Source organism: Stegostoma tigrinum, chromosome 9 (genome assembly GCF_030684315.1).
Source record: "Stegostoma tigrinum isolate sSteTig4 chromosome 9, sSteTig4.hap1, whole genome shotgun sequence".
NCBI classification, from domain to species: domain Eukaryota; kingdom Metazoa; phylum Chordata; class Chondrichthyes; order Orectolobiformes; family Stegostomatidae; genus Stegostoma; species Stegostoma tigrinum.
This window is the reverse complement of record NC_081362.1, coordinates 97,841,068-97,864,126: the sequence shown is the minus strand read 5'-3', so window position 1 is coordinate 97,864,126 and position 23,059 is coordinate 97,841,068. Positions and strand designations below refer to the sequence as shown.

The following is a 23,059-nucleotide window of genomic DNA, read 5'->3' as shown; positions in this document are numbered from 1 at the left end:
AAACAAACGCTAAATCACTTTTCACAGGAGATAAATACCCAATCCCTGGCATAGAGGATTTATACACAAAGCTGACAGGGGTGGTGGGAGCAGGCTCTGTCCTTCCCAAACATGAGCCATGTGTACTTTGAATTGCAATCAGGTAAAGGTTCCAAGAAATATGCAACAAATGTCACTCATTAGGGTTTGTACCAGTATACAAGACTGTCTTTTGGAGTATTTGATGGTGAATGATGGAGAACATTTTATAATGTGTACCCCAGGTTGCCAATTATCTGGAAGATATGCTAATAACAAGGAAGACCAATAAAATACATTTAGAGAATTGGGTAATAGTTTTTAGATGGTTCTCCAAGGCAGCCATACGCCTTGGGAGGAAGAAATGTGTGTTCCAGGAACCGCCCTCCCCCCACCCAAGTGACCTATTTGTGCTACAGAGCCAACAAGACCGGGTTACACCTGTTGGCTTTTTAAGTGAGGGTGATCCGAGTTCCCTGGCTCCCACATTGTACCACAGTTTCGGTCTTACCTTGCACTGGTGAATTATGATGGAAAGTTCATACAGAACCTGTCCTCCAGCCTGGCTGCCTTACACCTGCTCTTGAAAAAACAGTCAGCCTTGGAGATGGCCTCACGGCCAAGACCTCGCATTTCGGGAAATGAAAAAAGCACCTATCATTGTCTAAGGTGTTGGCCTACTACAATCCCAAGCGAGACGTGGTGCTAACATCTAATGTGTCTCCATAGGGTATCAGTGTATTGTTCGCTCACACATGGTTCAGTGACAGAGGTCCCCACCGACCCCACCATGGCCTGGGTAGCATCTTCCTGTTTTCGGAAGACTGTTGTAAAGTATTAATTTAACACCTCAGCCGTTCCCTCATCCTCATGTAAATTCCCTGTTGTGTCCCTAATTGGATCCACTCTTTTTAATACCTTTGCAAAAGGCAAGTATGTGCTTTCCCTGTACTCATAATTTGAAAGATTTCCCAAACAGATTTCTTTAAAAACACATGAATGTTTGTTCAATCAAAATTTATTCCATGAAGATGCAGAATTGGTTAACACACAGTTTATTGGATGAATATACAAATGCTTTCTTGAAATAAACTCAAGAGCACCCACACAAACAGACATCGATTCACAGCATGAAAAGGGGCAAAAATGAATTTCTAACAGGAAAGATTCATTTTGAGAAGATACACTTTGACCAATAAACTTTAGCTCTCAAAGGCAAAAAAAGTTTGAGATGTTCAGGGTTTTTTTTAAATTTGATTCATCGTCACATGTACAAGAGATCCAGTGATTAGCATTGTATTACGTGCCATCCAGACAAATCATACTTTACATAAGTACATCAGGGTAACAGGATGCAGAATATAGTGTTACAGCTACAGAGAAAGATCAACTCTAATATATGAGCTGTCCATTCATAAGGCTGATAACAGCAGGGAAGAAGATGTTCTTAAATCTGTTAGTATGTGTTTTCAAACTTTTGTATCCGCTGCCCGTTGGACGAGGATGGGGAAGACAGTATAACCAGGGTGGTGGTGGGGTCTTTGATGATGTTGGCTGCTTTCCTGAACCAGTGGCAAGTATAGACAGAGGCAATGGAAGGAAGGCTGGTTTCCATGATGGACTGGGCTGTATTCATGACTCTCTGTAATTTCTTAACAGTTCTGAGCAGAGCAGGTGCCAAGCCATGCTGTATGCATCTGGACAGAATGTTTTCTATAGTGCATCTATACAAATTGGTAAGAGTCCTTACTGAAATGCTGGATTTCCTTAGCCTCCTGATGAAGTAGAGGTGTTGGTGTGTTTTCATGACTAGAGCATTGACGTGGATGGACAAAGACAGATCATCAGTGATTGTTACCCCTAGGAACTTGAAGCTTTTGACCTCCTACTCCACAGCACTATTGCTACAGACAGGGCTGTCTCGTCCACTCTGTTTCCTGAAGTTGCTGACCGGCTACTTTGTTTTGCTGATATTGAGGGAGAGATTGTTATCTTTACACCTTGCCACTGAATACTCAATCTCTTTCCCATATTCTGTCTCGTCATTGTTTGAAATCCGACCCACTATGATGGTGTCATCAGCAAACTTGCAAATGGAGTTCAAGGCGAATTTGGCCACACAGTTTTAAGGGATATAATGAGTACAGTAAGGGGCTGAGTACGCAGTCTTGTAGGCAGCACAGAGTGGGAGCTGATGTGGGGTCCTGGCACACGTAGTCTCCAAGCTGAGCCTATGCCTCAGGGACCTTTGCCTCCTGAAAGGTCATTGGTAAAAATCCTTCATTCTGTTTCCTGTGCAGGCTCAGTGGGTAATCAGGTGTCGCATGGGATCCACCAGAACGCTGCTGCTGATACAGAAGGCTCAAGCTGAGCAGCTCCTTTCTTCCAGCACTTTCCCCAACTGAAAATCCAAGACAGCAGAACACTATTTAAATAGAACAGGCATAAAGCCCCATTAAAAAAGAAACAGATGTCTTCGCTGAAGGCAATTCAGAGTAACCAGCACCAACAATTGTCTGGAACCATGTGATTTCCAAGAAATGCCATACTAAAAAAAAGTTCCTCTTCCCTTTTATTGACTTCTTTAAAATGAACCATCCAGGTATCCTCCTCATGGGAGAATGATCAAGGAGATTAAGTCACAGGGGATCCACAGTGAGCTGGTAAGTTGAATACAAAACTAGCTTGGCCATAGAAGACAGAGGATATCTGTGGAGGGATGTTTTTCTGACTGGAGGTCTGTGACCTGTGTTATTCCAAAGGGATCAGTGCTGGGACTTCTGTTGTTTGTAATACAGATAAATGATGACAAAGAGGATGTACTGCACTGACAGAGGATTAGCACTGAGGAAACGCCACAGTGGTGAAGATACCAACTTTTAATGAGATGGTTAGAAAGTCTGCCCATTTAGGTAGGTTTTAAATTCCCAGCATTTTAATTTGCTTCTGAATTCACATCTTAAGAAATAGGAGTCCCAGTAGACCGCTTGGTCCTTTGAGCTTACTTGATGATTTCCTAAGATCATGTTTGATCTGATTTTGGATTTGTCTTCTGTGTCCTGTCTCTCTCCCTTGCCATTTGTTTTGTTTCTTGATCCAAAATCTGTTTTAACTCAGCCTTGAACCCACAAATGCACTGCTCTCAGGAGTGAAGAATTCCAAAAATCCATCAGAGAAGAAATTCCTCCTCACCTCTGTCCCAAATCAGAGCCCCTTCTTGTTAACCAGTTCTAGACTCCTTCAGGACAGGAAACATCTTTCCAGCATTTACCCTGTCAAGATCCCCCACCCTCAGGCCTGGAAACATTCCAAGGACATCACCTCCCATTCTTTGAAATTCCCCTGGCCTGAAAGCTCCATACATACACCCTAATTGTCTGTAATGTATTTTGGGAAGATTTGTAGTTTTGAAAGGCACAAAATCAATGCAAATTCTTTTGGAAAAACAAATGCAAAATTAGTACTTATTAAACAAGGAGGGATTGTATGTAATGAAGGCAGAGAGGCTACAAGCAGATATGTACAAATTACTGAATAGGCAAGGATGTGACATATGAAGGAGCTTTGAAAACAGTGAAGCAGGCTAATTTGTTTAAAATGTGTGAATGTTGTAAATGTTCATATTGAAAAGGATCTGGGTGTGTTCTTATAGGAAATGTAATGCCATCAGGGAGGCAGTGATGAATGAGGAAGGCACAGGCATAGTGGTCCTTATTGTAATGGGGTTACAGTACATGAGTACAGATGTCTTGCTCCAATTATAGACAGCCTTCGTGACGCCCACACCTGGAGTACTGTCTGCAGTCTGGTCTCCGTCTTTGCAGAATGCATCACAAACGCAGATAAAGTGTCTCCTCAGTGTGACTGTTGGTCATGATATTGGAACAGACAGGTCAATGAACAGAGGCAGAAGATCAGCACATTGAGTGGCGGAGCAGGATCTGGGATTGAGAAGGATGATTGACTGACTGACTGACTGACTGACTCTGGCTCCTATTTCTGAAATTGATTTTCTTATTTCAGCAAATCAGAGTTTTTTAATAGCTTCAGTCCCATTCTTGGTAAATGCTTCTTGTTTCTGAGTGACCCGATCACGTATTTTCTCTTTTGCTGTTTCACATTTTCTCTGAATATCATTAAACTTGCTGTCTGAGCCCTGTCCACCCAGCAATGAGCTCAGGTCACGCAGCGGAGTTTGAAGGTAATCCTCATAAATCTGCACATAGGTTTCAGACACTTTCTCAATGATGTTCATGATGCTGACTGCCTGGGACACTTGGATCTGATTGCTGGCTAAAATCTCTGGAGCACACTCTGGGATTCCTTCAGCGTTACTACCAAACTGGGCAAATGTCTTCAGGAAACTTTCAGTTAGCTTGGGGACGCATTGAATGAATTTGATCATATCTGACCAGTTGGATTGGATGTTCCCAAGTACCTCCAGGCCTTCAACCATCAGCTGTAGGTTGGTCTTGACGGCCTCCTCCTGGGACTGAGTGCCCTGTATCGCTCTTGATAGTTGTTCACTCTCTGCATCCAAACGTTTCATATTTTCATAACAATCTTTATACTTACTTTGTGACTTCTCCAGCTCGCATTTTACTTCTTTGATCTTCTGGTCTGCCTGTTCTCGAACCATGCTGAGGAACTTACTGATTTCCAAGTTTGATTCTGAAGATCCTTTGCCGGAGAGATCAGCTATCAGTTTTGTGAGAAACACTAACCCTTTCCCCAGCTCCACTGCCAGCTGTACTGGATTGGTCACTTTACTGAAAAAATCCACAATTTCAGGGAGCATCTCCTTCATTTTCTTCAGACCTTCCACACAAAACTCATCAACGTGAGCACTGGAGCTCACATCCGCATATTTATTGAGGACTTCCTCACGTCCTTGGGAGACTTGACTCCATTCATTGTCTAACTCACTCTTTGCCTTCTTTATTGCCATATTCCTTTCACTGGCTTTTCCCAGGAATTCCCTTATTTCTTCCAGTTTATCCTGACTGGCAATCTGGGAATCTGCACACCTCTCCAGGAGCTCACAGTAAAGACCACTCAGACTGAAGAGCTTCTGTTCCACTGAATCTGCTTTCTCCTTGCATCGAATTGCACAAGTCTGAATGCTGTTCAGCTGCTTGTCAGAGGGTTGATTTGATGCTTGTGCTTTTAGGAAGTTCTCCAGGTGGTTAGTAATACCTTTACAACTATTCCGGATTTTAAGCAAGTTATTGCTGGTCTCATCAAGTGAGTTTACGGTTTCATTGCAAAGCTTCATCAGGCAACTCTTGAACGACTCTGGATTTGGAAACAAGGATTTCTTGTCTGTATTGCTTGGCTTCAGTTTAACATCATTTATCTTTCTAACCTGTCGCACTAGGTCACTTAAATTAGTGACACATGCAATTGTTGGTAACAAAAATTTCTCCACATTAACCTCCGACTGCACCATCAGTTGAAAGTAGTTAGAAATTTGCCCTTCATCTGGGAGCTGGGATTGCTTGTCGGACATTGCTGACATTGCCTGCAGTGAGGAAGAGCACAGTGATGAGAAATCAGACATTCTTTGCTGAGATAAACAGCCTTGACTTTTCCAATCTAATGTTGCAGCTAAAACTCACAATGCCTGGAACCTTTCTGGGAAATGTCCCCTCTCCATAACCCCTGCCCCACCCCTCCCCACCACCACAAGGACCCTTACATTCTTTCTAACTTTCTCCAGGATACAATACTCTATTTGCCACCTTACCAGGAGCTTTATAAAGGTTCAACTGAACTACTCTGCATTTGTACTCCAGGTCATGTAGCTCAAGATAGCAGATACTTTGCAAATCACACTCTCACAATGTCATGTACCTCCAGAGACAGGTGCACATGAACCCCAGGTCAGCACTTCCCTTCTGTGTCAATCCCTCAGCTCATACTCCTCCACACATCCATTCGACCTGCCCCCTTCTGTCTAATCTGCTCACCTTTGTGTCCAGTTGTCATCGATTCTCACTGTTTGCCAGTCCTCATGATTGGTATCATTGATACATGTTGAAATGTTACTCCAGCCCAACATCCATTTCTTTCACATAACCCAAAAAGCAGCGATGGTAATACTGATCCTTAGGGAACATCAATCATTTCAGTCCCAAACAATCAATGGCCACACCTTCCTTTCTATCCTTAAGCCTTTGTTTTGTCCTGTTGAAGACTGACCCTTCCATTCTTTGAGCCTAAGTTCAGGCTCTTATGGCACAGCAATAGTGTCCACACCTCTGAGCCAGGAGTTCTAGCTTCAAGTCCCACCTGCTCTGGAGGAGTATAATGACACCAGGTTGGTTAGCTATATCTAACTGTGAATTCTATTGTATGGCACTTTGTTAAACACTTTCTTAAAATCCGATTTACCAATATCCACCACATTCCCTTTGTCAACCTCCCGGTTACTTCAACAGAACAATCAACTTGATATCCTCCACAGCAATTATTTCCGAAAATCCTAGACAACATTGGCATTAATGCAACTGGCTTGTAGTCTCTAGGATTATCCTTACACACTTTATAAAGGGATAAGAGAGTCCATTTTTACAGAAGGGAGAAAGAATGGTCTTCACACAGAGAGTTGGTGGGCCTGTGGAATGAGTTGCTGGCAGTGGTAGTGGAATCAGATACTTTAGAGACTTTTAAACAAGTCTTGGATAGGCACATGGAGGATAGTAAAATGTAGGGTGTGCAGGGTAGATTGACCTTAGTAGGATAATAGGTCGGCACAACATCGTGGGCTGAAGGGCCTGAACTGTGCTGTACTGTTCTATGGTCTATGTTCTAGGAAAACTAGGAATTACAGACCAGGTTGCCAAACATCTGTGGTGGGAGAATTTGGGGAAATTGGAGTCCATAATCAACAGAACACTAAACATTTTCATTTTATCAGGGAGAACCAGCAGGGATTCAGCACAGTTGGTCATGTTTGACGAACTTCACTGAATTTTTTGAAGAGGTGACTGTTAGCACTCAGGGAATGTCTATAGATGTTGTTTATATGGACTTCCCAATGGCATTTGATAAAGTCCCATGTAAGAGACTTAACTAAAGTAGAAGCCCAAGGAATTGAGGGCAAATTACTGACATGGGTAGAAAATCGGTTGAGCAGCAGGTAACAGAAACTACACTAATGGGTAGCTACTCAAATTGGCAGGATGTGATCAGTGGTGTCCCACAGGGATCTGTGTTGGGGTCTCAATTGTTCTTGTCATTTATGAGTAACTTGGATAATGATGTAGAAAGTCATTTGTCCAAATTTGCTGATGACAAAGTTGGGTGGCACTGTGGACAATGTAGGTGACAGCCTAAAATTACAAAAGGATACTGACAGTGAATGAGCAAAACTGTAGCAGGTGGAGTTCAATGCATCCAAGTGTGAGGTTACCCATTTTGGACCAGGATAGGATAGATTAGGGCATTATCTAGATGGTTGGAAGTTAATTACAGTGGATAACCAATGGCACATTGGACACTGAGGTGCAGAGATCTGTAAAATGTAACAATCAAGAACGCTAATGGAATGCTGACCTTTGTATTGAGGGGACTGGAGTACAAGGATGCAGAAGTTACACTAACTACATAAAGTCCTGGTTAGATCCCACTTAGAACACTATGAGCAGATCTCAGCACTACTATTTAGAAAGGATATTGGCCTTGGAAGGAGTGCAATGGAGGTTTACAAGAATGATACCTGGATTTCAGGGTTTATCTTATAAGAACAGATTATACAAATTAGGCAAGTTTTCTTTAGAACTTAGAAGGTTAAGAGGTGATCTGATTGAGGTCATCACCAGATATTAACAGGAAAAGAGAGTGTAGATAAAGATAAACAATTTCTACTGGTTCTGAGTAGAGAATAGTCTGAGAATTAGAGCCAGACTGTTCTGGAGTGATGTTAGGAAGCACTTCGACTCACAGAGGGTGGTATAGTGTTGGAACTCTCTTCCACAAATGGCAGTGGATGCTGGATCAGTTGTTAATTTTAAATCTGAGAGAGATACATTTTTTGTTCAGCAAAGATATTAGGGCATATCGGCCATGGGCAGGTATACAGAGTGAGGCCACAGATTACCCATGATCTCATTACTGCATTTTTGCCAGTCATTTTTTCCTTCATCTCTCACCTCAACACATTATAATTGCTCTGAGACATTAGGCCAAGAACAAGGCCCTCCACTTCTTCCTGTCCCGCAGGCCCGAACAGTCCCCCTCCACCAACACCCTCATCCGCGTGGCCAAACTCGTCCTCACCCTCAACAACTTCTCTTTCGATTCCTCCTACTTCCTACAGACAACGGGGGTGGCCATGGGTACCCGCATGGACCCAAGCTGTGCCTGCCTCTTTGTGGGTTCGTTGAACAGTCCCTCGTCCGTATCTACACTGGCCCTAAACCCCACCTCTTCCTCCATTACATTGATGACTGTATCGGTGCCGCCTCGTACTCCCAAGAGGAGCAAGAACAGTTCATCCACTTCACCAACACCTTCCACCCCAACCTCAAGTTCACCTGGACCATCTCCAACACATTCCTCACCTTCCTGGACCCCTCTGTCTCCATCTCAGGTAACCATCTAGAAACTGATGTCCATTTCAAGCCCACCAACTCCCACAGCTACCTACAGTACACCTCCTCCCACCCACCCTCCTGAAAAAATTACATCCCCTATTCCCAATTCCTTTGCGTCTGCCACATCTGCTCCCAGGATGAGGCATTCCACTCCTGCACATCCCAGATGTCCACGTTCTTCCAGTACCGCAACTTGCTCACCGCAGTGGTCGACAACGCCCTCGACTGTTTCTCCCGCATTTCCCGCAACTCATCCCTCACACCCTGCCCCAGCAATAACCGCCAAAAGAGGATCCGCTCGTCCTCACATACCACCCCACCAACCTCCGGATACAACGCATCATCCTCCGACACTTCTGCCATCTACAATCCAACCCCACCACAGACATTTTTCCATCCCCACCCTTGTCTGCCTTCCGGTGAGACCACTCTCTCCACGACTCCCTTGTCCGCTCCACACTGCCCTCCAACCCCACCACACCCGGGACCTTCCCCTGCAACCGCAGGAAGTGCTACACTTGCCCCCACACCTCCTCCCTCACCCCCATCCCAGGCCCCAAGATGACTTTCCATATTAAGGAGATGTTCACCTGCACATCTGCCAACGTGGTATACTGTATCCGCTTTACCCGGTGTGGCTTCCTCTACATTGGGGAAACCAAGCGGAGGTTTGGGGACCACTTTGCAGAACACCCACGCTCGGTTCGCAATAAACAACTGCACCTCCCAGTCGCGAACCATTTTAACTCCCCCTCCCATTCCTCAGACGACATGTCCATCATGGGCCTCCTGCAGTGCCACAATGATGCCACCCGAACGTTGCAGGAACAGCAACTCATATTCCGCTTGGGAACGCTGCAGCCCAATGGTTTCAATGTGGACTTCACAAGCTTCAAAATCCCCCCTCCCCCCACCGCATCCCAAAACCAGCCCAGCTCATCCCCATCTTCCCCACCGCATCCCAAAGCCAGCCCAGCTCGTCCTCATCCCCCCACCGCATCCCAAAACCAACCCAGCTGGTCCCCATCCCCCCACCGCATCCCAAAACCAGCTCAGCTCGTCCCTACCTCCCTAACCTGTTCTTCCTCTCACCCATCCCCTCCTCCCACCTCAAGCTGCACCTCCATTTCCTACCTACTAACCTCATCCCACCCCCTTGACCTGTCCGCCCTCCCCAGACTGACCTATCCCCTCCCCACCTCTACTCTCCTCTCCACTTATCTTTTCCTCTATCCATCTTCGATCCACTTCCCCCTCTCTCCCTATTTATTCCAGAACCCTCTCCCCATCCCCCTTTTCTGATGAAGGGTCTCGGCCCGAAACATCAGCTTTTGTGCTCCTGAGATGCTGCTTGGCCTGCTGTGTTCATCCAGCCTCACACTTTGTATTCTTACATTATAATTGGCCTGGCTCTCAATTTGAAGAATTCACTTCACAGGGATTATTTCCCTAGTTTTTCTATTTTATCATATTCTCTAAGTCTTGGCATTGTTTCTCTAAACATTCCCCCTTCTTGGGATGTACCCAGCTTTACCAGAAGCATCTGCTCCTGAAATATTGCCCATTGTTATGTTTGTGCTTTCCCTGTTAGCTTTTAGTTCCATTTTACCCTGCCTCAACCCCTTCATCCTAACCCCAGGACGTCTCGTGGCTTCAGGTTAAAGATGGGGCAAGGAAACCTCCTGCTGACTACCTCACATTGTCCCCCCCTCAGCTGATAAATCAGTTCTCCTCCATGTTGAACGTTACTTAGATGAAGCACTGAGGCTGGTAAGGGCACAAAATGTCCTCTGGGTGGGGGATTTCACTGAACACCACCAAGACTGGCTCGGCAGCAGCACGACTGATCGAGCTGGTAGGGTCCTAATGGACATAGCTGCTAGACTGGGTCTGCAGCAGGTGTGAGGGAACCAACAGGAGGGAAAAAAAACTTACTTGACCCCATCCTTACCAATCGGCCAGCTGCAGGTGCATCTGTCCATGACAGTATCAGTGAGAGTGACCTTCACACATTCCTTGTGGAGACGAAGTCCTGCCTTCATATTGAGAATAAATTCGATTCTGTTGTGTGGTACTATCACCGTGCTAAATGGGATACAGATGCCAGTCTTCAGCCAATTCGATTCACTCCACGTGAAATCAGGAAACAGTGGGAGACACTGGATACTGCAAAGGCTATGGGTCCTGACAACATTCCAGCAATAGTACTGAAGACTTATGCTCCAGAACTTGCCGCTCCCCTAGCCAAGCTTTTCTGGTACAGTTACAACACTGGGATCTACCTGGTCATGTGGGAAATTGTCCAGATATGTCCTGTACACAAAAAGCAGGACAAATCTAACCGGCCAATTACTGCCCCATCAGTCTCCCCTTGATCATCAGTAAAGTGATGGAAGGTGTCAGTAACAGAGCTATCGAGCAGCACCTGCTCAGCAATAACCTGCCCAGTGACGCCCAGTTTGGGTTCCGCCAGGGCCACTCAGCTCCTGACCTCATTACAGCCTCGGTTCAAACATGGACAAAAGAGCTGAATTCCAGAGGGTGAGGTGAGAGTGACAGCCCTTGATATCAAGGCTGCATTCGACCAAGTGTGGCATCAAGGAGCCCTGGCAAAACTGGAATCAGTGGGTATCGGGGGGTAATCTCTCGGTGGTTGGAGTCAGACCTGACACATAGGGAGGCGGTTGTGGTTGTGGGAGGTCAATCATCTCAGCTCCAGGACATCCCTGATGGGGTTCCTCAGAGTAGAGTCCTCGGCCCAACCATCCTCAGCTGCTTCAGCAATGACCTTCCCTCCATCATTCGGTCAGAAGTGGTGATATTCGCCAATGATACACAATCAGCTCCATTCGTGACTCCTCAGATACTGAAGCAGTCCGTGTTCAAACGCAACAAGGTCTGGACAATAACTAGGTTTGGAATACTGTGTACAATTCTGGTCTTCCAGCTAGAGAGTTGTGAGCGCATGGAATAGTTTACCAGTGGAAGTCGTGGAAGCGGAGTCATTAGTGACATTTAAGAAACTGCTGGACATGCACATGGACAGCAGTGAATTGAGGGGAATGTAGGTTAGGTTATTATATTTTTGGATTAGGATTATTCCACGGCACAACATTGTGGGCTGAAGGGCCTGTACTGTGCTGTACTTTTCTATAGGAAGGACGTTGTGAACTTGAAAGGGATCAGAAAAGATTTGCAAGGATGTCACCAGGTTTGGAGGCTGAGAGCCATAGGGGGAGGATGGGGTTATTTCCCCTGGAGTTTGGAGGATGGGAGCCATAGGGGGAGGATGGGGCTATTTCCCCTGGAGTTTGGAGGATGAGAGCCATAGGGGGAGGATGGGGCTATTTCCCCTGGAGTTTGGAGGATGAGGGCTGATCTTATAGAGGTTTATAAAATCATGAGGGGCATGGATAGGGCAAATGGACAAGGTCTTTCCTTAGGGTGGGTGAGTCCAAAACTAGAGGGGCATAGGTTTAAAGTGAGAGCGGAAAGATTTAAAGGGAACCTAAAGGGGCAACTTTTCACACAGGCCCTGATGCATTTATAGAATGTGCTGCCAGAGGAAGTGATGGAGGCTGATACAATGACAAAATGGGCACCTGTACGGCTTTACGAATCGGAAGGATTTACAGGGATATGGGCCAAATGCTGGCAAATGAGATTAGATTTGCTTCGGATATGTGATCAGCACAGACAAGTTGGACGAAAGGGTCTGTTTCAACGTTGTACATCTCTATGACTCTAGAACTCTAAGTGGCAAAAAACATTCACGCCACACAAATACCAGGCTATGACCATCACCAATAAGAGATAATCTAACCATCAACCCTCAACATTCAATGGTGTTACCATCACTGAATCCCCCAAAGTCAACATCCTGGGGGTTACCATTGACCAGAAACTCAACTGGACTCACCCCATAAACACAGCGGTTACAAGAGCAGATCAGAGGCTGGGAATACTGCAGCGAGTAACTCACCTTCTGACTCCCCAAAGCCTGTCCACCATCTACAAGGCACAAGTCAGGAGTGTGATGGAACACTTCCTACTTGCCTGGATGGGGGCAGCCCCAACAACATTCAGGAAGCTTGAGACCATCCAGGAAAAAGCAGCCGCTTGATCAGCACATCCACAAGCATTCACTCCAACACCACTGACGCTCAGTAGCAGCAGTGTGTACTGTCTACAGGATGCACTGCAGAAGCTCAAAGATCCTCAGGCAGCACCTTCCAAACCCACAAACAGTTCCATCTACAAGGGCAAGGGTAGAGGATACATGGGAACACCGACTTCCCCTCCGAGTGACTCACCATCCTGACTCGGTTTATATATCGCTGTTCCTTCATTGTCGCTGGGTCAAAATCCTGGAGATCCCTCCCTAAGGGCACTGTTTTTCAGGCTACAGCATGTGGACTAGAGCAGTTCAAGAGGGCAGCTCACCCCGACCTTCTCAAGGGGGCAACTAGGGACAGGCAATAAACACTGGCCCAGCCAGCAACGCCCGAAGAGTGAATTTTTAAAAATCCACGAACTGTCTTGTTTAAACTTCAACTTTGGATAAATGCCTTGTTACCAACCCTGGGCTAATACTGCTAATAGTTCATGTACACCTGAGTTTAATAACTGATATTGATCAGATATCTGTGACTTATTTTAACTGGTTAAAAACCTAAAGAACTGCAGACGCTGCAAATCGGGATCAAAAGCAGCAGTTGCTGAAAAAGCTCAGCAGGTCGGGCAGCGTCTGTGAGGAGAAAATCTGAGTTAACGTTTCGGGTCCAGTGACCCTTCCTCGGAACTGGGTCCAAAACGTTAACTCTGATATTTTCTTCACGAAACAGCATGCCAGGAGAAAAGAGAGAGTTAATGCTGCAGGCCCGGAGACCCTTCCTCAGAACCTGCTGAGCTTTTCCAGCAAACTTTGTTTTTGTTCCTGATTTTAGCAGATACTCACTATCTGCCCAGTACAAACATTCCACCCTTTCAAACTCTCCAATGAAACAATCACTGCTGTGCGGTCCTGCAATGTTTGTACATCCTTCACAGGACTTGGCTTCCTTCCCTTCACCAACTGTCATCGATGCTGTCTCCCACTCACTCCTCGTTCCTGTCTTGCTCCCAGCTGTTGGTAACGCTGTGTCGGACCGGGGCAAGTCAGATGGTGTCTCCCCCCACCCCCGCCTTGTTCATCCCTCACCCACCATCGCCAATCACCCCCCAACCAGTTCCTCTCTCTCCCCCTGAATCCCCTCCCCGCGCCCCCTCTCCCCGAACCCCCACCGCATACCCCTTCCCTAATTTGCCCCCCCCACCCCCCACTTTGAGCAGCGTGCTCCGGGAGATGCTGCAGCAGTTGCTCTGAGCCTGAGCCCCTGAGGCAGCGCTTTCACCTGGAATGAAGGGTCTAGGCCCGAAACGTCAGCTTTTGTGCTCCTGAGATGCTGCTTGGCCTGCTGTGTTCATCCAGCCTCACATTTTATTATCTTGGAATCTCCAGCATCTGCAGTTCCCATTATCTCTCACCTGGAATGAGGCAACTCTCGGAATGTGGCCGGGGGTAGCTCGACTGACACTTCCCGGAGTTTGGGACAAGGAGCTTCTGCCCCGAGACTAGTCCAACCACAGCCCATTCCGAGAACCCGCACCCCACTGATTACACCCAATAAATACCCTTGGTGTTATTTTATACAAACAGGAGCAGAAAGTGAAACTGAACATGAAGCTACATGAAGAACCAAATCAAAGGAAAAGTCTGGTCTGAGTAAATGTCTAAATAAATCTTACCTCTTCAAAGCGATAACAGTTGCTCTACTTGTTTCTCCTTTCTCTGGCCTGTTTGGGTAAAAGACCAGAGCTTTGCTAAACGTCCTGAAACTTCACAGCGTATAAAAACAAACCCTATTCTCCTGCCAGAGTTAACAGGCCTCACGGTCAATCCTGTCTTTCCTTAGATAGTTTACTTCCTTGCCAATTGGAAAAGTGCAAATCCTGGTCTGGATTCATCACAGGAAACAATGGAGCAGGAAATCGGGATCTGGGTGTTATGACGGGATAGTGGACTGGTGAGTGAATTCTTAAACTAGATCAAGGAAAGCTTTTTAAAAACAGTTCATAGAAAGCCCTTTAGAAGAGTCCTGGATGCCTACAGCATGGAAACAGGCCCTTCAGCCCAACTTGTCCATGCGTCCAGTTTCCACAATTAATCTAGTCCCATTTGCCTACATTTGGCTCATATCCCCCCGTACAGTACCCATCCATGTACCTGTCTAAATGTTTCTTAAATGACGAAATTGTACTCGTCCCCACCACTACCCCCGGCAGCCCGTTCCAGACACGTACCACCCGCTGTGTGAAAGAAATTGTCCCTCTGGTCGCTTTTGTATCTCTGTCCTGTCTCCTTAAACCTATGCCTTCTAGTTTTAGTCACCCCTACAGTGGGGAAAAGCTCTTGGCTATTCTACTTCATCTGTGCCTCTCATGATTTTATGCACCTCTATAAGGTCACTCCTCAGTCTCCTACGCCCTAGGCAATGGCGCTGGGAATAACTTTCAAGAACAAAGTTGGGGAGGTGATAAATGTGAAACAAAAACCAAAGAGAAACTCAGCAGGTCTGGCAGCTTCTGTCGAGGGAGAATCAGATAAATGCTTTGGGTCTGGTGGCCCCTCTGCAGAACTTACTGTAGCTGTTCTGAAAAAGGTACAAATTCCGATGATGGGCTGGGGGAAGGAGCAAGTGGATAGGGTGAAGAGAGAACGAGCTGGATGATAGAATCCTGTGTGATGACAGGGACAGGGCATGGGGTGTGTTCAGGCCTGAAAATGATGAAACTTAATGCTGAGTCCTGAAGGCTGCAGGGTCCCCTTAGCAACCAGATTGCCATCATCCACAGATCACTATTAAAAAAACCTTTCAGTGATAGTCACTATAACTCAGTGAGATTGAAAGAAGTTCTGGAAGAGGACAACGATGGAGTGGATATAAAGCTCCTCACTTATGGGAAGGATGACGTTAATAAAATAAGACAGGATCTGGCCAAAGCGGAGCAAGTTCCTACAGATAAGTCCAGCGTGACAGGAAGGAATAGAGAGGGAGAGTGGGGGCAGACAGTGGGAAATGGAGAGAGAGTGGAGGGAGTTGGGGGAATTGAGAAAGTGGGGGGAGACAGGGAATAGAGAGAGAGTGGGGGGATACGGGGGGGGGAATAGAGAGACAGTGGAGGGAGATGGCAGAATGGAGAGAGTGGGGCGAGACAGGGAATAGAGTGTGGGGGGATATGGGGGGAATAGAGAGAGAGTGGGGTAGATGGAGCAATTGAGAGAGTGGGGGAATCGGGGGGAATAGAGAGAGTAGAGGGAGAAGGGGGAACAGAGATTGGGGAGAGACAGGGAATAGAGAGAGAGTGGGTGGAAACAGGTGTGATAGAAAGAGAGTTGGGGTCATCAACGGGGGAATAGAGAGAAAGCAGGGGCATACTGGAGGAGAATAGAGAGAGTGGAGGTAGATGTGGGGAATAGAGAGAGTGGGGGAGACAGGGGATTAGAAAAAGTGGGGGTTATGGGGGGAATAGAGAGAGAGAGTGGGGGGAAGATGGGGTGGTGAATACAGAGAGAATTGGGGGGGGAGACGGGGTGGTGAATAGAGAGAGCAGGGGAGAGGAGGGATGAATAGAGAGAGCGGGGGGGAAACTGGGTGGTGAATAGAGAGAGCAGGGGAGACGGGGGATGAATAGAGAGAGTGGGGGGAGACAGGGTGGTGAACATAGAGAGAAAGTTAGGGGAGTCAGGAATAGAGAGAGAGTTGGGGGAGATAGGGGAAATAGAGAGAGAGTTGGGGAGGACGGGAATAGCGAGAGAGTTGGGGGAAACAGGTATAGAGAGACAGCTGGGGGAGATAGGGGGAATAGAGAGAGAGCTGGGGGAGATGGGGGAACAGAGAGAGAGTTGGGGAGATGGGAATAGAGGAATTGGGGGCAACAGGAACAGAGAAAGTGTTGGGGGAGATGGGGGAATAGAGGGAGAGTTGGGGGAGATAGTGGGAATAGAGAGAGAGTTGGAGGAGTTGGGAATAGAGAGAGAGTTGGGGGAGTTGGGAATAGAGAGAGTTGGGGGAGATAGGATGAATAGAGAGAGAGTTGGGGGAGATAGGGTGAATAGAGAGAGTTGGGGGAGGTGGGGGAATAGAGAGAGAGTTGGGGGAATCGGGAATAGAGAGAGAGTTGAGGGAGATAGGGGGAATAGAGAGAGAGTTGGGGAGATGGGAATAGAGAGAATTGGGGGCGACAGGAACAGAGAAAGTGTTGGGGGAGATGGGGGAATAGAGAGAGAGTTGGGGGAATCGGGAATAGAGAGAGAGTTGGGGGAGATGGGGAAATAGAGAGTGAGTTCGGGGAGATAGGGGAATAGAGAGAGAGTAGGAGGAGATAGGGGGAGTACAGAGAGAGTTGGGGGAGATAGGGTGATTAGAGAGAGTTGGGGGAGGTAGGGGGAATAGAGAGAGAGTTGCGGGAGACGGGAATAGAGAGTTGGGGGAGATAGGGGGAATAGAGAGAGAGTTGGGGGAGATAGGGGGAATAGAGAGAGAGTAGGAGGAGATAGGGGGAATAGAGAGTGAGTTGGGGGAGATAGGGGAATAGAGAGAGAGTAGGAGGAGATAGGGGGAATAGAGAGAGTGTGGGGTGAGAAAGGGTGAATAGAGAGAGAGTTGGGGGAGTTAGGGGGAATAGAGAGAGAGTTGGGGGAGTTAGGAGGAATAGAGAGAGAGTTGGGGGAAACGGGAATAGACAGAGAGTTGGTGGATTCCAAGATAATAAAATGTGAGGCTGGATGAACACAGCAGGCCAAGCAGCATCTCAGGAGCACAAAAGCTGACGTTTCGGGCCTAGATCCTTCATCAGAGAGGGGGATGGGGAGAGGGAACTGGAATAAATAGGGAGAGTTGGGGGAGATAGGGGGAATAGAGAGAGAGTAGGGGTGATAGGGGGAATAGAGAGAGTGAGGGGTGAGATAGGGTGAACAGAGAGAGAGTTGGGGGAGTTAGAGGGAATAGAGAGAGAGTTGGGGGAGTTAGGGGAAATAGAGAGAGAGTTGGGGGAGACGGGAACAGAGAGAGAGTAGGGGGAGATAGGGGGAATAGAGAGAGAGTTGGGAGAGTCGGGAACAGATAGAGAGTAGGGGGAGATAGGGGGAATAGAGAGAGAGTTGGGGGAGATGGGAATAGAGAGAGAGTTGGGGGAGATAGGGGGAATAGAGAGAGAGTTGGGGGAGATAGGGGGAATAGAGAGAGAGTTGGGGGAGATGGGATTAGAGAGAGAGTTGGGGGAGATAGGGGGAATAGAGAGAGAGTAGGGGAGATAGGGGGAATAGAGAGAGAGTTGGGGGAGATAGGGGGAATAGAGAGAGAGTAGGGGAGATAGGGAGAATAGAGAGAGTGTGGGGTGAGATAGGGTGAACAGAGAGAGAGTTGGGGGAGTTAGGGGAATAGAGAGAGAGTTGGGGGAGGTAGGGGGAATAGAGAGAGAGTTGGGGAAGACGGGAATAGACAGAGAGTTGGTGGAGTCGGGAACAGAGAGAGAGTGGGGGGAGATAGGGGGAATAGAGAGAGAGTTGGGAGAGTCGGGAACAGAGAGAGAGTAGGGGGAGATAGGGGGAATAGAGAGAGAGTTGGGGGAGATGGGGGGAATAGAGAGAGAGTTGGGGGAGATAGGGGGAATAGAGAGAGAGTTGGGGGAGATGGGGGGAATAGAGAGAGAGTTGGGGGAGATGGGGGGAGTTGAGAGAGAGTTGGGGGAGATGGGGGGAGTTGAGAAAGTGCATGTGGAGACGGGGCTTGAACAGAGAGTGCAGTGGGAAACGGGCTGAGAAGGAATAGAAAGAGAGTCGGGGCGACAAGGGAATGAAAAGACCGCAGGGGGAGACAGATGGGGGATATGGAGAATGTGGGGGGAACGGCGGGGGGAAGAGAGAGAGAGCAGGGGGGTACGGGAGGAATAGAGAGAGTGCAGGTGGACATGGGGGAATAGCGAGAGTCCAGGGGCTTGCAGGGAGGTGAATAGAGAGAGTGTGCCGGGAAAGATGAGGGAACAGAAAGAAAGTGGGGGCGACAGGGAGAATAGAGAGAGCGGACGAAGACGGTGGAATAGAGAGAGAGAGAGCAGGGGGTGATGGATGAATAGAAAGTGGGCGGGGGTGAGGGCTATAGAGAGAGTGCAAGGAGAGATGGGGGGATAGAGAGAGAGTGAGGTGAGATGGGGAATAGAGATAGAGTAGGGGGAGACAGGGGAATAGAGAGAGAGTAGGGGGAGACAGGGGAATAGAGAGAGAGTGGGGGAGACAAGGGAATAGGGAGAGAGTGGGGGCAGATGGGGGAATAGAGAGAGAGTGGGGGAGACAAGGGAATAGGGAAAGATTGGGGTGAGATGGGGGAAAGAGATAGAGTGGGGGGAGATGGGGAATAGAGAGAGAGTGGGGGAAGACAGGTTGAAGGGATCAGAGAGAGTGGGGGGTGTTGGGGGAATAGAGAGAGAGTGAGGGGAGTTGGGGGAATAGAGAGTAGACGGGGAGAGACAGGTTGGGGGGAATAGAGAGAGAGAGTGCAGGGGGAGATGGGGGGAATAGAGAGAGAGCGGGGAGTGACGAGTTGGGGGGAATAGAGAGATAGTGGGGGGATTTGGAGGAATAGAGAGAGAGTGCGGGGAGTTGGGGTAATAGAGAGAGTGCAGGGGGAGATGGGGGGAATAGAGAGAGAGTTGGGGGAGTTGGGAATTGAGAGAGAGTTGGGGGAGATAGGGGAATAGGGAGAGAGTTGGGAGAGATAGGGGGAATAGAGAGAGAGTTGAGGGAGATGGGGGAATAGAAAGAGTGTTGGGGGAGATCGGGGGAATAGGGAGAGAGTTGGGAGAGATAGGGGGAATAGGGAGAGAGTTGGGAGAAATAGGGGGAATAGGGATAGAGTTGGAGGAGATAGGGGGAATAGAGAGAGAGTTGGGGAGACAGGACTAGAGAGAGAGTTGGGGGAGAGAGGGGGAATAGAGAGAGTTGGGGGAGGTGGGGGAATAGAGAGCAGACAAGGGGAGACCAGAGAATAGAGAGAGTACAGTGGGTGATAAGTTATAGGGAGAGGAAGGGAGAGATGGGGAAATAGGCAGAGAACAGGGAATAGTTGGGGAATAGAGAGAGCTCATGGGATGTCTGGGAAGTTAGAGAGAGAGAGAGAGGGAGATTGGGGGAATGGAGAGAATGCAGTGGGTGATGGGGAATAGGGAGAGAGCAGGGAAGATGGGGGAAAATGGAGAGAGTGGGGAAGATAGGAGGAATAGAGGGAATGCTGGGGGAGACAGAGGGCAAGAGTGCAGGGGAAGAGAGGGGGAGCGGTGAGAGAAGAGTGGGAGAAGGTGGGGTATTAAGGAACGTGCGGGGGAGACAGGAGGAATGGAGATGGAGAGAGCAGAGGGAGACAGGGGACTCTTTAGTGTGCAGGGCTGAATTGTTCCTGGAAATGTGAAGGGTGGCACAGAAAAATGCAGGGAATCCTGAAGGTCAAGCTATATACAGGATTGGATATGGAGAGCTGAGGGTCTCGAGAATAGAAAATTCAGGAGCTCACTTACAAAAGAAGAAAGGAGAGCGAAGAGGGGGCACAGGAAAACATTGGTGGGTAAAACGAAGCGAAATGCAGGAGAATTTCGGAACAAGACAAGCAGATTCCCATTTGGAACCAAAGTGACAGTCTGGATGTGGAGAGCGAAGATGGAGGTGATGTTTGTAAAGAGGAGTTTGCAGGCAGATGGGGGAGGTAGTGGAGGGGATTGTAGATTGATGGGGGACGTAGTGGAGGGGATTGCAGACTGATGGAGGAGGTAGAGGAGGGGATTGTCAACTGATGGGGGAGGTAGTGGAGGGGATTGTAGATTGATGGGGGCGGTAGTGGAGGGGATTGCAGACTGATGGAGGAGGTAGAGGAGGGAATTGTTGACTGATGGGGGTGGTAGTGGAGGGTATTGTAAATTGATGGAGGAGGTAGGGGAGGGGATTGTAGACTGATGGGGAAGGTAGGGGAGGGGATTGCAGACAGATGGGGGAGGTAGAGGAGGGAATTGTCGACTGATGGGGGTGGTAGTGGAGGGTATTGTAAATTGATGGAGGAGGTAGGGGAGGGGATTGCAGACTGATGGGGGAGGTAGGGGAGGGGATACAGATTGATGGGGAGGTAGGGGAGGGGATTGAAGACTAATGGGGGAGGTAGGGGAGTGGATTGCAGACTGATGAGGGAGGTAGGGGAGGGGATTGTAGGTTGATGTGGGAGGTAGGGGAGGGGATTGCAGACTGATGGGAGAGGTAGGGGAGGGGATTGTAGATTGATGTGGGAGGTAGAGGAGGGGATTGCAGACTGATGGAGGAGGTAGGGGAGGGGATTGTCGACTGATGGAGGAGGTAGGGGAGGGGATTGCAGACTATTGGGGGAGGTAGGGGAGGGGATTGTAGATTGATGGGGAGGTAGGGGAGGGGATAGTAGATTGATGAAGGAGGTAGGGGAGGGGATTGCAGATTGATGGGGAGGTGGGGGAGGGGGTCGCAGATTGATGGGGGAGGTAGGGGAGGGGATTGTAGATTGATGGGGGAGGTAGAGGAGGGGATTGCAGACTGATGGGGTAGGTAGGGGAGGGGTTTGCACAGTGATGAGGGAGGTAGGGAACGGGTTTACAGACTGATGGGGTGGGTAGGGGAGGGGATTGCAGACTGACGGGGGTGGTAGGGGAGGGGATTGTAGATTGATGTGGGAGGTAGAGAGGGGATTGCACACTGATGTTGGATGTAGGGGAGGGGTTTGCAGACTGATGGGGGAGGTAGAGGAGGGGATTGTAGATTGATCGGGGATGTAGGGGAGGGGATTGCAGACTGATGGGGAGGTAGGGGAAGGGTTTGCACATTGATTGGGGAGGTAGGGGCGGGATTTGCAGACTGATGGGGAAGGTGGTGGAGGGGATTGTAGATTGATGGGGGAGGTAGAGGAGGGGATTGCAGACTGATGGGGGAAGTAGGGGAGGGGATTGCAGACACATGGGGGAGGTAGGGGAGGGGATTGCAGACTGATGGGGTAGGTAGAGGAAGGGATTGCAGACTGATGAGGGAAGTAGGGGAGGCGATTGCAGACTGATGGGGGAAGGTAGAGGAGGGGATTGTAGATTGATGGGGGAGGTCGGGGAGGGGATGGTAGACTGATGGCGGAGGTAGGGGAGGGGACTGTAGATTGATGGGGGAGGCAGGGGAGGGGATTGCAGATTGATGGGGGAGGCAGGGGAGGGGATTGCAGACTGATGGGAGAGGGAGAGGTGGGATTGCAGACTGATGGGGTAGGCAGAGGAGTGGATTGCAGACTTATGGGGGAGGTAGGGGAGGGGATTGTAGACTGATGGGGGAGATAGGGGAGGGGATTGTAGGCTGATGCGGGAGGGAGGGGAGGGGATGGCAGACTGATGAGGGAGGTAGGGGAGGGGATTGTCGACTGATGGGGAGGTAGGAGACGGGATTGCAGACTATTGGGGGAGGTAGGGGAGGGGATTGTAGATTGATGGGGAGGTAGGGGAGGGGATTGTAGATTGATGGGGGAGGTAGGAGACGGGATTGCAGACTATTGGGGGAGGTAGGGGAGGGGATTGTAGATTGATGGGGAGGTAGGGGAGGGGATTGTAGATTGATGGAGGAGGTAGGGGAGCGGATTGCAGACTGATGAGGGAGTTACGGGAGGGGATAGTAGATTGATTGGGAGGTAGGGGAGGGGATTGTAGATTGATGAAGGAGGTAGGGGAGGGAATTGCACATTGATGGCGAGGTAGGGGAGGGGATCGCAGATTGATGGGGGCTATGGGGGAGGGGATTGCAGACTGATGGGTTAGGTAGGGGAGGAGTTTGCACAGTGATGAGGGAGGTAGGGAAGGGGTTTGCAGACTGATGGGGAAGGTAGGGGAGGGGATTGCAGACTGATGGGGGTGGTAGGGAAGAGGATTGCAGACTGATGGGGGTGGTAGGGGAGGGGATTGCTGACTGAAAGGGGTGGTAGGGGAGGGGATTGCAGAATAAAAGGGGAATATAGGGGAGGGGATTATAGATTGATGGGGGATGTGGTAGAGGGGATTGCACACTGATGGGGGAGGTAGGGGAGGGGTTTGCAAACTGATGGGGGAGGTAGAGGAGGGGATTGTAGATTGATCGGGGAGGTAGGGGAGGGGATTGCAGACTGATGGGGAGGTAGGGGAAGGGTTTGCAGACTGATGGGGAAGGTGGTGGAGGGGATTGTAGATTGATGGGGGAGGTAGGGGAGGGGTTTGCAGACTGATGGGAGAGTTAGGGGAGGGGATTTTAGATTGATGGGGGAGGTAGGGGAGGGGATTGTAGATTGATGGGGGAGATTAGGGGAGGGGATTGTAGATTGATGGGGGAGGTA

General features: G+C 48.8%; 1 protein-coding gene across 2 annotated transcripts in view; it reads right to left on the bottom strand.

Moving 5' to 3' along the window:
• Positions 1 to 1,057: 1,057 nt before the first annotated feature.
• Positions 1,058 to 23,059, bottom strand: part of LOC125455033 (uncharacterized) — a 45,152-nt gene continuing 23,150 nt past the window's right edge. The window contains exons 1-2 of one of the 2 annotated variants that reach the window (XM_048536524.2): positions 14,403 to 14,578; positions 1,058 to 5,539 (exon numbers count right to left, since the gene is read on the bottom strand). In XM_048536524.2, the coding sequence (XP_048392481.1) occupies positions 4,046 to 5,536 (1,491 nt within the window). In that variant the 5' untranslated portion in view covers positions 5,537 to 5,539; positions 14,403 to 14,578 and the 3' untranslated portion in view covers positions 1,058 to 4,045. Of the gene's footprint in view, positions 5,540 to 14,402; positions 14,579 to 23,059 lie in introns of those variants that run through there. The other variant, XM_048536526.2, reaches the window with a different exon arrangement.